Source organism: Enoplosus armatus, chromosome 19 (genome assembly GCF_043641665.1).
Source record: "Enoplosus armatus isolate fEnoArm2 chromosome 19, fEnoArm2.hap1, whole genome shotgun sequence".
In the NCBI taxonomy this organism is placed as follows: Eukaryota; Metazoa; Chordata; class Actinopteri; order Centrarchiformes; family Enoplosidae; genus Enoplosus; species Enoplosus armatus.
The window spans coordinates 18518299-18532518 of NC_092198.1; the positions used below are offsets into that span (position 1 = coordinate 18518299).

A 14220-nucleotide genomic window follows, 5' to 3' on the forward strand; every position below is an offset into this window, starting at 1 on the left:
ATATTACTGGATTAGTGATGCATAAATGTGTTCATCACTTTAATGTTGCGGCTGGTAAAGATGTAGCTAATATAAAGTACTTTATATGCAACTTACCTATAATAACACATCATAATGTACTAGTTGATTTGTATTTTGTATTAATAATCTAAATCTGCAAAGTAACTAATAACCTAATCAAATAAATGTAGTGGAGTAAAAAGTACTATATTTCATAGTGATGCCATAATAATGCGTCTGCCTGTCATCTCACTCCAGACTCTACTACTTCTATATTTACCTGTACGTATGTACTATACTACACCCTTAGTCCTTCTACAACTACCCATTACACTAATCAATACTGAAAGTAAATTAGGTGCAGTAAATGTGATATATTACCCATCCTATATCTAATCTGCTATCATAAGCTTGCCCGAAGAATTTGCCGTTATTATCACAGCATTAAGCATTACGCATTAATATCTGGGGGTCAGTGAGGCTTCTGCTCGAGGGCTCGTCTCGTTTTAAATTATCCATGAAGGCTAATACGCATCAAAACAGACCATGTTCACTTTCACTTATTGATGCTCTCCAGCCAGACTTTAGCCTGAAGGACCAGATCATCATCATCATCGCCATAAATAAAGCTGATTTGTTTTGTGCTGCTTTGCCCCCTTAGCGCTCTCTCGGCATACTGTAAAGCTCAGTATTGATCTGATCTCGTTTGCGCCAATGCCTCCTCTTCCTTTTCGCTCTCTCTTGCAGGAGCCAGCCAAGTTGTATCCTCCAGTTTCAGCAGAGAAGAGGAAACCAATCAGAGTTCTCTCCCTGTTTGACGGCATTGCCACAGGTAATTAGTGTTGTGATTATGGATTCATCTAACGGTTAATAGATGATGTCAGTCGTTCCACCACGTTGGTCCAGACTGAAATGTCTCAACAGTCACTGGGTTGACAGACATTCATGGTTCCCTCAGGATGAATCCTTCTGACTTTGTTGGTCCTCTGACTTTTGCTGTAGCGCCACCATGAGGTTCACATTTGTGGTTTTTGAGTTAAAGGGATTGTCATGAAATTTGATACAGACATTCATGTCTCCCTCAAGACTTTGGTGATCAGTTAACTTTTCATTCAGCATCATTTTTATTTGTCCAATAATACCTGCGAAACTAATAGCGTTCCCAACACCCCCAGCTGTACTTTGCTTAGTGCTATTTGGCAAAAGTTAGCATGCTAACATGCTAAACTACGATGATGAACATGGCAAAGATTATACCTGCTTGTCTGCTAAACATCAGCATGTTAGTGTTGTCATTATGAGCATGTTAGCATTTACCTAAACGCACCATTGTACCCAACTACAGCCTCACAAAGATGCTAACCTGCCTGCAGACGGTTAGTCTTGTTTTTTCAATGAATTTATTCATTATCAGAAAATTGTGAAAATACCCAGCACGAGTTACCAGAACTCAAGGTGACATCTCCAAATTGTTTCGTTTTTTTTTTTTTTCAAAAATATTCAATGAACAACGATACAAAACGTTTAGTGTTTGAATATATGTGTGTGTGTGTGTGTGTGTGTGTGTGTGTGTGTGTACTCAGGACTGTTGGTGCTGAAGGATTTGGGCATCCAGGTTGACAAGTACGTGGCGTCTGAGGTGTGTGAAGACTCCATCACTGTCGGCATGGTTCGACACCACGGACGCATCATGTATGTGGGCGACGTACGCAACGTAACACACAAACATGTGAGTGAAATTCCCCTTTGCTGAATAAACGCGACGTATTCCAGCCTGATAGGGAGATGCTTATTTCTTCTTACATGCTAGTTGATCAGTTTTTGATTGTTGTACTCCACCAAACGGCTTCTCTCATGCTGTGTTTGATCCTGTTAGATCGAAGAGTGGGGACCATTTGACCTGGTGATAGGAGGAAGTCCCTGCAACGACCTCTCCATAGTCAACCCTGCAAGAAAAGGCCTCTACGGTAAGAAGCGCTCTTTGAATCTCCCGGGGTTAAAAGTCACACTCGAGTTAAATATTTTCCCTTTGCGAATACATGTTGGAGGCTGAACTTTCTCTCTCCTCCTGCAGAAGGAACCGGCCGGTTGTTTTTCGAGTTTTACCGTCTGCTGCACGAGGCTCGACCAAAGCCGGGCGATGAGCGGCCGTTCTTCTGGCTGTTTGAGAACGTGGTCGCTATGGGAGTTAGCGACAAACGGGACATCTCCCGCTTTTTAGAGGTAGCGTGAACACACCCACTAAATACAGTTAGAAGATGACGAATCACCACCGAATCACACACATTTAACCAGTGACCACCCACTTCATAATACATTATCACTATAGAACGTTTTGTTTTAGATACTTAAAGATGGTTATTTAGAGCAACTCAAAAAGTACCCACAGCCAGAAAAACACACAGACAACACTAGAACACTCGAGCATAATGCATTTTGTTATTTGTTAGATGGTGTTCACTTCAGACCAGCTGACGAAAAACCATCTAAACGAACGTCTTGTACATTTTTAGCTCATGCAAATGTTCCCTCGTGTAATGGAAAACCCCATGGGATTTTACATCAGAGTCATAGTCTGATGATATACACAGATCTACAGTCCTTCTCAGACAGAAGATGTTGATATTAAGTGAAACCTTCCCCCTCAGTGTAATCCAGTGATGATCGACGCCAAGGAGGTCTCTGCTGCCCACCGCGCTCGCTATTTCTGGGGGAACCTGCCAGGCATGTCCAGGTGATACAAACACACACCGATGTTACGATCAGCACACTTTCTGCCTGCTTTTAAGAAAGCCGAATTAAAAGTGACTCCAGCCCTGATACACTTGCACTCAATACTCTTCTTTCTTTTTTGTTCCCTCCACATATTTCAGACCTCTGTCTCCGATGACGAATGACAAGCTCGACCTACAAGAGTGCCTCGAGCACGGGCGCACGGCCAAGGTATGCACGAGTGTGAGTGTGCCTGTGTGTGTGTGTGTGTGTGTGTGTGTGTGTGTGTGTGTGTGTGTGTGTGTGTGGGCTCATTATGATGTGGCATCTAACTTTCTGATTAGTGGTAAGCAAGACGGAGGGTTCGACACAAGTTTGGAAAGATTGTGGAAAGTATTTAATGTAAGTTTCCACAGTTTATGATGGAGAAGAATTTTAAAGATTTTTGAAAGCCTGCAGCATCTACAAGATAATGTCTGGGATATGTGGAAATTGAAAAATAGGAAATTTACAGTATGTGTTTCTCCTCTGAGCATAGCATAGACTAATTCTGCAAAAAAAATGTACCTGTCATTGATGTCCATTTGTTCTGCATTTTCCTGCTGCTACTGTTACTCTTTTGCTCTGCCAGTAAGAGGAAAAGTCAGTCAGTTCTTTAGCAAACAGTCTTTGTTTGTTCACGACGACTTAAGTCACGTGTAATAATAGAAAGCTGCTGTGCAAAAAGGAGGATAGCTCTAGGATTAAAAAAGGATTGCGTGTGTGTGTGTGTGTGTGTGTGTGTGTGTCTGTCTGTCTGTCTGTGTGTCTGTGTGTGTCTGTGCGTGTTTGGTTCTGGATGTTGATTCCAGTTTGAGAAGTTGCGTACGATAACGACACGCTCCAACTCTGTGAAGCAGGGGAAAGACGAGCATTTCCCCGTCTTCATGGACAACAAGGAGGACATCCTCTGGTGTACCGAGATGGAGAGGTACGGCGGTGTGTGTTTGTGTTTGTGATGTGTCTCTGCTCTGTGTGTGTGTCATGTGTGTGTAAGTCCCTCTAACTTCACCTTGTATGCATGTTCACATGTTCACATGTTCACCAAAGAAACTGATGAATATGAGTGTAGGTTTGGATTGTTTCTAATCTACCACAGCTGCTTTGTTTGAATGGCATTGCAGTACTTTGTTAACTCAGTACACCTATTGATTGACAATTTGTTTAAATTCAATGTTTTTCCAGCGTGTTCTACGTTTGTGTGTGCTACGTCTACCTTTATGAAGCAACTGATATAGTTTTCATAATTTTCAAATCCGTTAACGCTTTGGTGGCCAAATCCTAGACGTACAAACTGAAGTCTCTTGTCTTTTTGTGCAACATTTGTTGTTTGTTTCCCGTAATGATAATAATAATGTAAATTAAACATATATTAGAGTGCAAAAAAAATGTGTTTCCTGCTGCAAGGAGACACTATTCATTACAGTTTGCAGTTAACAAGAAATGGCTTGTACTCTAATGTTAAATGAATTCAAGCCAGATATTTAAATTACCGATGTTTTTTAAAGGAGACAAAACCTCACAGTAATAACCTACATTGTTAGATTAGATTTGTCTGGTACTAGGTTCACAATGATTTACATGATTGACTACTTTCTCGACGAATTAGATGAATCATTTTGTCGGTAAAATGTCAGCATGTAGAGACAAATGCCCATCATCATTTCTCACAGCAGAAAATTATGCCTTGAAAACCCAAAGATTTTCCATTGATTCATTGTCTCAGCTATACGTCACGCATCCACTTCAAACTAAAATACTGGAATGCCGTGTGTGTGTTCCCAGGGTGTTTGGGTTCCCCGTCCACTACACCGACGTGTCCAACATGAGTCGTCTGGCCAGGCAAAGGCTGCTGGGCCGTTCCTGGAGCGTCCCCGTCATCAGGCACCTCTTCGCCCCGCTCAAGGAGTACTTCGCCTGCAACTAGTCACACACCACCAACTCTCTCTCTCTCTCACACACACACACACACACACACACACACACACACACACACACGAACACACATAAAGAGTATGTAATGACAGACGCACACAGATAACTGCACACAGTATACAGCTAGTACATGAAGGTTGGCTGACACAGGATGACACAGATGACCGGACATACACACATATACACACACACACACTCACACACACTCATACTGTAAAGGACTGCTTCCCTAGATCCCATGTAGACCACTGGCTGACCTTAGTCCCCTGGTGCTACCTTGCTGATTTTCACACATATGCACACACTCAAACACACACAAACTTCCTGTCCAACCTTGAAACTGGTGTCTTCTGGCTTTACTGTGTCAATAGCAGCTGGAATTCAAACCTCCAGGGGGCGCAAAAGTGACAAAGATGCCCCGACTTTCTGTTTTTAACACCTCTCTAAATACATCAACACACCAATGAACCCCTCTGAACCGTAACACTTAACTCAACTGTATTCATGCGTAGTGACAGTGCTGCTGGTGTATTACAGTGCAATGAACACAAGTATACAAACATGCAAACACACACACACACACACACACACACACACACACACACACCAGTTAATGCTCGTGGTGCTGGTCAGGCAGTGATAGAGTCCAAATGGTGCCACTTTAACACTTTTAACGTTTTTGGTGCTCTTGGAGACTGAACGGTCTCTGGTTGTTTCAGTCGCTGCAGTTTTGTGTCCCTAAGTGAGTTCAACCAAATGCTTTCAAGCAGGCGGAGGCAACACCAGGCAGCAGAGAGGGATTTTTAAGATCAGTTTGTCAGATTTAGTGAGAGTATGCCAGGGAGCGTCCGAAAGACAAAGGCAAGGCGTTCAGATAGATTCATGTGAAGCCTTTTTTTTAAATCCGATTGTAAAAGCTGCTCTGGAGGTACAAATAATTTAATATTTATATTAATTTAATATAAACCTCAGTGGTCCGACCCAAATCCATGTTTTTCTGGGGCAAAATAACACCAAAAAAGGTCTTCGTGCTCCGCTGAGGAAGACCACTTCCCGCAATATGAAATACTGAAATAAAAGAGTACATTTTTGGGGGGATGCAGATTGAGGTTTTTTTTTTTTCCTTTGTTCTTATTTGTTAGTCTCTGCATCTACATAGGGCCTACTGTTTATAGAATCCCCATTGGGTGTTTGGAGCGCCCTCCAGTGGGCAGAGAAACCAGTGTAAAGAGAGTGCATATCAGGGACACACACTCATGTTGGGGTAAAACAATCCTTTGCGTTCCACAGTTAGTTGTAAGTTAATTGTAAAGGTAAAGACAGAATAAAGTCAGCTTTTATACTTCTCATATATGTGAAAATATAAAGTATCGCTGCATGTCTCTTAGTCGTCGGGACCTACATCCACTAGCACTTGTGTGGTTTTTGAAAAAAACGTCTAGTGCTTAGGTTATTTCTTGGTGGTTTTTGCAATATTTTAGGCAGTGATTGTACATTAAGGTTATCTAATGCTTTGGTGAATATGCTGTGATATACTGTACACTAGTAGCATTTTAAGAATGGGTTTACTTCCTCATGTTCAGTACATGCTGGTATGCAATACTTACTCAATAACATGTGTGAAAGTGCTGTTGTATTGCATTGATTACTGTTAACTGTTGCTCAAATGACTGTGATGTTCATCTTAACGGTGCAAGATTGGAATAATGCTGTCTGTCACTTTAGTAATTATTTCACGTGCCTGATAGATAGATGTCATAATGCTGTACCAAGCCTTGGCCTCCTTAATGGGATCATTTCATTAAGCTGGCGGTGAAAAACAACACTATATTTAAGCCTTCAGTGGTCATCGTGTGGAGGTACCGGAGGGATGTTTCTGTTCAAATAATCGTTAGACAGAGTCCTGAAAAACAGTTATACTGTGAAACGACGATATAAGGTAGTCTTTGTATGTAGCTTGGCTAACGTTGGTTTGTTTTCACCCATCATGAGAGTGGCTTTCATTTTGTGTGGCGCATTATGCACTGTCTCTATAGCTGATGTAAGACCTTGAAGATCATGAAATCCAGCCATCGTACTTTTTAAAACTTAATTTGACATGAGATAAATGTGTTGTTCGTGGCATTTTGAAAGCACATACCATCTTCCTCTCCCTCCAAAACCACTTAAGAGCCCACATTTACTCACACCTATTTCTGGATGTTTATCAATGTGAGGGTTTCCTGTCCCCTTAAAAGTCAATCTATGGCTCCACCCAACCCGTTGTCATTATTTCTGCCTCCAGAGCGGAAACATTCAACTAAAACACCAATGGACTTTTTTTTTTTTTTAGGAGTTCAGTGTCTTGCTCACAGCAGCATTTAAAGTCAGAAGAAGTCGGTGGGGGATTAAACCTGAACCCTTCCAGCTACCATACAGCTTCTCAGGCCCAGTGTTGCCCTTTTTTGTCTGGTGAACTAGTCACAGGCCACCAGCCTTTGCAGTCACGCTCCTACTTTGCTTCATAGGGATCCAAAAATGTCCTCCATTTATCGCAGCGACATCCACTGAAACCGGAGGCCGACCTTTAATCTGTAGACACTATGCTGGTTTTCTACTTCCTACGACTGAAACAGATAGCCCTGTATAAATAACTAGATACTTCTTTATATCACACTGATACAGTTGTACGACCTGTCTTGGGTGTTTCCTCTGCCTTTTGCCCAATGCATGCTGGGATAAACTCAGCCGCTCTGTGACTTTGAATTGGAACAAGCAAGCGAAGAAGATGGCTTTTCATCAAGGTGTGGCAGTAATAAAATGTTTCCAAGACACGCAGACACTATGTGTAAACACCCCCACACACTGATGTCTTATTTACACAGGGCTGTCTTTGGAGAAAACATCTCTTTCAGTCTGGTGCTTTTGGTCCTCAGACGACCATCTTTTTCCAGGAAGCCTTCCGATCCTCTGACCTTCCTCAGATACCAGCTAACAACTGGACACATGCAGTCCATGCTGACACACACACACACACACACACACACACACACACACACACACACTCATGCACAAACTATAACGAAAACCAACAATAAACCAGCAGGTTCAAAGTTTTTTCCATCGTGTTTACTCTCCGTTTATACAACCAACCTTCAGGTGCTTTTTAAACTCTGCTCTTTTTTACAGTGCTCTTGCAGGTTACACACACACACACACACACACACAAACACACACATTTGCTGGAAGCAGTGACTTTCATGCTTCTCTAAACTCCTTTCGCTAAACAAAACACCAACTTACACACGCACACATGCATACACACTGTGTTTTTGCCGGCCGCTTGTTGCCATCAGGCTTCCCATGGCACCGCCGGGTGTGACATCATCACCCTGCGTCGCTTGGTGCTCCCAACCCCACCCCCTCCCCCGTTCCCCTCCCGCCACTCCCCGACCCCCAGGTGCTGCATGTCAGTCAGTCAGTGTAATCTCCGATTTCCATGTTAGATTAGGGAGTAATGATCATAATAATAATGGTAATAATAATTACAATAATAATCTGTTATTGTGTGTGTGTACTGTTCCAGGTTGGTGCTCAGTTCAGTTGTCTCAGCCTAGAGGGGAGAGAGAGGGGCTAGAGAAAGCGTATATTACAGTTAGTATAGTGACTTGTTCTATTGTACCCAAGGATGCCAGAAGAAATTGTTGAACCGATGAGCTAAAGGACACTCTGAAACACGAGCGAGTTGAAATAACACTGAATGTTGGCAGGTTGAGGTGAAACTACGAATTAAAACGACTTCATCTATAAATACCCGGACATCAGGCCTGATAGGATCTGGGCGAGAAGTTTTTCCTTCAAGGGAAAATGGATACGACTTTCCCCTCGTTGAAGCGAAATCCCAAACTATAGAAAAAGGAAAGAAGTCTGCTGCACAGAATGAAGTCAACATTTTCTGATTTCTTGTGAAATATTGCACAGTTTTACCTAAGGCTGAAAGTAACAATTATTTTCTTCATTGATTAATCTAAAGATTATTTTCTGGCTTACTCGTTAGGTTTAAAAAGTGTACAATACGTAAATAAAGTTCCCCCGAGCTGAAAGTGACGTTCAAATGTCTAGTTTTGTTAACCAGCAGTCCAAAGATATTCAGTTAACTGTCATAGAAGACTCCGAAAACCAGGAAATATTCACATTTGAGATGAATGTTTTTGCCATTTTTCTTTAACAAAATGACCATAAATGACTAATTAACCAATTATCAAAATAGTTATTCGTTCATTGACAGAACGATTAGTCAACTAAACGTTTCAGCTTTGGTTTTACTCCTCCACACTTTCAAGTGACACAATGTGACAAGGGAAATTCTTCACTACAAAGTGTTTGGTTTGTTTATTTGCACATGTTGAAATCAAACGAATGACGCACAAACAACAATGAAAAAGCCCAAAAGGCCTTATTGATGACCCCTCTGTCAAATATATAGTGTTCCCAAAGTCACTTTATTTTGAGGGGTCACATACCAAAAAGGTTTGGAACCGCTCCACCTGCTTGTCCAGATCATAAAACAGAGATGTAACTACACTAAAACAAAATATGCTTTGTAGGACTTTAAAGAAGATGTTTGTGAAGCAGAAGATCAGATGACTGTCAGGGGGGAATCTGGGAATTTGAAAATAAGACATTAAATGCTTTTCCCTCTTCGAATTGTATCTTATATGTAAAAGTATGTATTTGGGAAAACATCAATATCAACATTGTAACAACAAGTTTGAGTAAGTTGAAATCATCTGCTTATAGCTCATCAACTGTATACAAGCTGTGACGAGGGGTTACAAACTTGCTGTCGCTTTATTTTAAAGCCACAAAAGCTGGAAAGCAGTGGCTCAGGAGGGGGGGGGGGGGGCGAATATCAGCTCTCCTGTTTTCAAGCCGTGTTATTTCAACCGTCTGTTTGAGAGTGCAGTCGGACTAAAGCGCGAGGAACGAGGAGTCGAGCTTTGCAAACGATGGGTGACACGGTGATGATGTTTCTGTTCGCCTATTGACAGCTTTTGGGCTGAGTGATGCGTTGTTTTCAACACTGATACACGTATTAACACATCCACACAAAACACTCTTACTAACACACAGAGCGGACGACGCTCGGACGCAGAGATACATGCACAACACCTACAAATACAATGCTGTTGGCGCATTCAGACACTCATCTCATGGACTAAATGAAAGATGAGCATTTAGGAAAAGGAGGACCTGGTGGTGTTTCAAAAGGTGCTAAAATTTTATCTGAAAATAAGAAAAATATATTGTTAGGAGTATAAATCAAGTTTGTCTTTACAATGACTGTATTTAAGTTTGTCGTAGTAATGAAAAGGCACTATTATTATTTTACTCTTGTATGAATATGAACTAATTAAAAAGGCATTTTAACTTTGTACTTGAACAATGTAAGAAATGAACCGTGAATAAAAAAAAAAGGACTGTTTCTTGTGATTTAGCCTACAGGCTCGTGTTATCTACCTTCGGTTAAGGGATTTTTATCCTTTTTTTTTTTTTGAACAGCTTATTTATGTATTTGATGTGATTTCCCTCTCTGTTGAGGCTCTGCAAAGTTTTCAGACATCAAATCAACACAAGGACACTCAGCATTCTCCCCCGTTGGTTGTTGGAGAACTGATCAAACTCTTGTGAGTGACAGTTTGTCGACTTTGCTGGCCTACTCCGTCAAAAAAAAAGGGGGGGCTATTTTTGAATAATAAAACATTAATAATTTGATTTAGAGGTTGGTAAAGGTGTTACACCCTTAATGTCAGCATGTGTCTTTTTAAGTTTTGATGCATGGTGGTTTTTTTAATAAGGTGTTTCAAAGGACATGGATTGAAATATGTTAAAAACTTCCCCTTTTACCAAATTTGCTTAGAAATGCAGCCCTTATGGAACAGTAGATTGTTGCTGATTGTGTAGAGCCCATTTATTGAAAGGTTTTATTGATTTGGAGTCGAAAGGCTCCAGTTCTCACAAAGCAGACTCCAAAACAACCATGTAAGTACACTGCAAGTACAAGTATACACACACACACACACACCATATTTTACTGAGCTACCAGGGTGTTGAAGACCGAAAGTGTGTGCTCAGTCAGTCCGGCCTTATGATGGCTTAAGTCATGGTATAAATGATTAATTAGGCCACGGTCCAAATAGTGAATTAAATGCCATGGGCAACAGCTCATGAAGTGCTCATTACCTACTGCATGTTCCCTCCAAGCTGATAGTTTGCCAATCTAGACACAAATGATTTATCATACTACTATCATACTCATGAATAATATTCAGCAAGTCATCAGCCCTTTCTCTAATGTCGCTCCAGAAATGCAGAGAGTTCAGACAGACAGGAAGTCAATTACACATCAGTTGACACCTGTAATAAATCCCTGTTCGTACTACTCTCACCTCCTTAATTCCCACCACAGCACCAGTCAGCCACACTGCCAAAGAAGGAGGGCCCTGTCTCCATGCTGTGGTCCTTCAGCACCATATTGTGGCCTTCAAGTGCTCCTTGTAAACTCTCGTGAGTGGAAGCGCGGCATTCAAGCGCTCTGGGTCAGAAAAGATGGCAAACTGGATGCGGTGGCTTAAGAGGATTTAGTTTTCGTTGTGTTGTGTTTCATCTCAGGGATCAATCAGTGCAGCTTTTTATTTTGGGATGCAGCAGCAGAACAAAATGGAGAAAATGTAGCTGTTTTCCATCAGGGATGAAGCTGATTGTTGTTTTCATCAGTTCACATCTTTGCAATGAAATACCCTTATGCAGGGTGCAGTAATCTCCTTTCAGCTGTATGGTTAAAATGAGTTTTTTTTAACCATTGAGTTACAGAGTTTAATATTTACTTCATGTAGCTTATGTAATATTGTAAATCCTATCAAACTACATATAGACATTTGCTTTACATTGTCTCCTTAGAGAGCTTGGGTAATGGTAACTACTGATGTGGGCCTCTAAAGCTCAGTGGGATATTGGACAGTATGTATTGATGTATAAGATAAGATTTTATTGACCCCCTTTAGGAAATGCATGTCACAGATAGATAGATAGATAAGGGACTATTTAAATGACATGAACAAAAAATATTAGACATGGCATCAAATAAAAAGCCATATACATGACCACACCTTATATGAATGAATGGTGCAAATATGATATATAAGTGCAGAAATAAGTAGTGCAATTCTTGGTAGTAGAATGACTTGTTAGTCTTACTGATGTAAATGCAATATATTTCAATAATATAGTTTACAGGCTATTAATAATTATATACTGGGCAACTTTATCTGCTGAGGAGGATCATTTGATACCATCAAAAGCTCCAGAACAGCTCAACCACTGTTTCCAAAATTAAGACTGATCTTTGAATCTCAATATATTTATCACAGTAATGCATGGTTTATCTGTAGAAACAACAATTATTTATAATGTCTTGATTTTATAGTTTACATATACATTTATCTGTACCTCACTGATTAGATTTAGTCTTTAATGTGTCGCGATTACTGTAATCAATTGGATTATCGCCTCATCAGGCGCTAACGGAGATTTTTCCGACAGCATTTGAAGGCAGCATATGTCTCTGAAGGCAGGGTACACGCCCCTGTCTACTGAGCAGAGGAGACCCCTTCGCTTGACACATCTCGCCTCTCCTATTGGTCGGTTTTCCCGTTGCTCAGGTTCGAACGGCTCCTGATTGGCTGCGGCCGGACTGTCGGCAAAGAAGCATCTGCGCCTCGCGCTATGCCAGCTGTCCTCACGCACTCGGCTGGTGCTGGGCAACAGAGAGAGAGGCTCCTACGGAGGAGGATCTGGGAACCTGGAAAAAAAAGGGTAAGAAGCCAAAAAAAAGGCTAAAATTAAGATGTCAGGTAATATTCTCTATAATCTCGTATTGGTTGACAAGAATGGAAGGAATTTATCTCCAATATTCTTATTCTGGTGGTTAAATTCTGTATTTTATCTCGTCTAACGTTCATAACCGCAGGGTTCGAACGTTAATATCTTCCACGTTAGCTTAATATCAGACATTTCAGACAGTTTTCTGCATCTCATTTAAATGTTCAGTCAACCAGTGATGTAAATTCTTCGTTTACATGTGAATGGACATTAATCAATGCGAGCCCTTTCTTTGCTGAATGACATTTGAATGAAAATGTGTGAAGTTCACATAAAAACGGAGAAAAAGAGCGATTTGTCGTATGTTGCAAGCTAGCATCGTGTGCCTTTTGGCGACGAAATGTGGGTGAGATGTGTATGTGTGTGTGTGTGTGTGTGTGTGTGTGTGTGTGTGGCGTGCCATCAGTGCAATAAGGCTGTGTGTAATGTGTGTGTGTGTGTGTGCGTGTGTGTGTGTTGGCCGTTATGTAAGTCTGTTACTTGTTTATAGGTTATTCTCTCTTCTACCAAATATATTGAGTCACGGTGATGATGAAGAGGAGGGTCTGGAGTCGTCATGCATACAAACGAGCCTGCTGGTGTGTGTGTATGTGTGTGTGTGTGTGTGTGTGTGTGTGTGTGTGTGGCTGAGAACATAATGTGAACTGAACAGGTGATTTGATCTCCTGTTTTACCTCCATCTCCTTTGATGGATTTAAAGGGTTTTGCATGCAGACCTGCTCTGGTTTTGTGGATCAGGGGGTATTGAGGCCTTCACATCATTTGGTTTAAGGATCCTCAAGGGTTCTTTGGGGGGGGCCCTCAGTGCAGCACAATGAATTGAATTAGAAAGCATCTTAATTAGATGATGTAACCTGTTTGCCTACACATGGTAGATTCCTTTAGAGTTGCATCTATTCTGTTATGTAGTTAATCCTTTTTGGAGGATTTATTTTGCAACAATATGAAGCAGAAAGAGAAAACAAATCCTCGCATTTGAGAGGATGCAATTAGTACATATTTGATTCAGCGAGCCCGTTTGGTAAATGGGCAGCATGTTGATCCAGCGAGCAAGAAGGTTTCTGGTTTGAAAGCTTTCTGGCCTTTCTATGCAGAGTTTAGATATTCGCCACGTGGTTGCCTCAGTTTCCTCCCACAGTCCAAAGACATGCAGGTTAGGCTACTGTAATTGTGACTTTGAATTGTCAGTAGGTGTGAATGGTGTCTGTCTGCATGTGTACATGTGACCCAAACTAACAAAACCTTTTAAGGAAGTGGGTATAGATACTGGCTGGATGGATGGATACAAGACAAAAAAGTGTCAAGGCCTGGGTATGCTCGAAAAACAAGGTAGTTTGTACTACGTGTCCTTGTTAAGTTCAAGTTCTTTATTTGTCATATGCACAACAGGGGAAAAAGTTGAAATATAGTAATATAATATATATAGAATAAAATATAATACTGTGGTAGGCAGGTGTACAGTTATGATAAAAAGAATAAACTGTAATGGCGACAGGTTGCGGACAGGTAAGAACAGGATTTTAGACAGGCAGTGCACTCATAAATATTTATACTTTGATGGTTACACAGCTTGTAAACAGGTCATAAAAATAAGTAAATAATAAATATATATAC

The 14220-nt window shown here is 41.0% G+C and overlaps 1 protein-coding gene across 8 annotated transcripts in view; it reads left to right on the plus strand.

The window, feature by feature from the left end:
* LOC139302254 (DNA (cytosine-5)-methyltransferase 3A-like) overlaps positions 1-10158 on the plus strand; it is a 51514-nt gene extending 41356 nt beyond the window's left edge. For 5 of the 8 annotated variants that reach the window (XM_070925894.1, XM_070925895.1, XM_070925901.1 and 2 more), the window contains 8 exons: positions 748-832; positions 1584-1729; positions 1877-1967; positions 2075-2223; positions 2649-2734; positions 2874-2943; positions 3564-3682; positions 4537-4777. In XM_070925894.1, coding sequence (XP_070781995.1) covers positions 748-832; positions 1584-1729; positions 1877-1967; positions 2075-2223; positions 2649-2734; positions 2874-2943; positions 3564-3682; positions 4537-4678 — 888 coding nt within the window. In that variant the 3' untranslated portion in view covers positions 4679-4777. Of the gene's footprint in view, positions 1-747; positions 833-1583; positions 1730-1876; positions 1968-2074; positions 2224-2648; positions 2735-2873; positions 2944-3563; positions 3683-4536 lie in introns of all 8 variants that reach the window. The other 3 variants (XM_070925897.1, XM_070925902.1, XM_070925896.1) reach the window with 2 other exon arrangements.
* The last annotated feature ends 4062 nt before the right edge of the window (positions 10159-14220 follow it).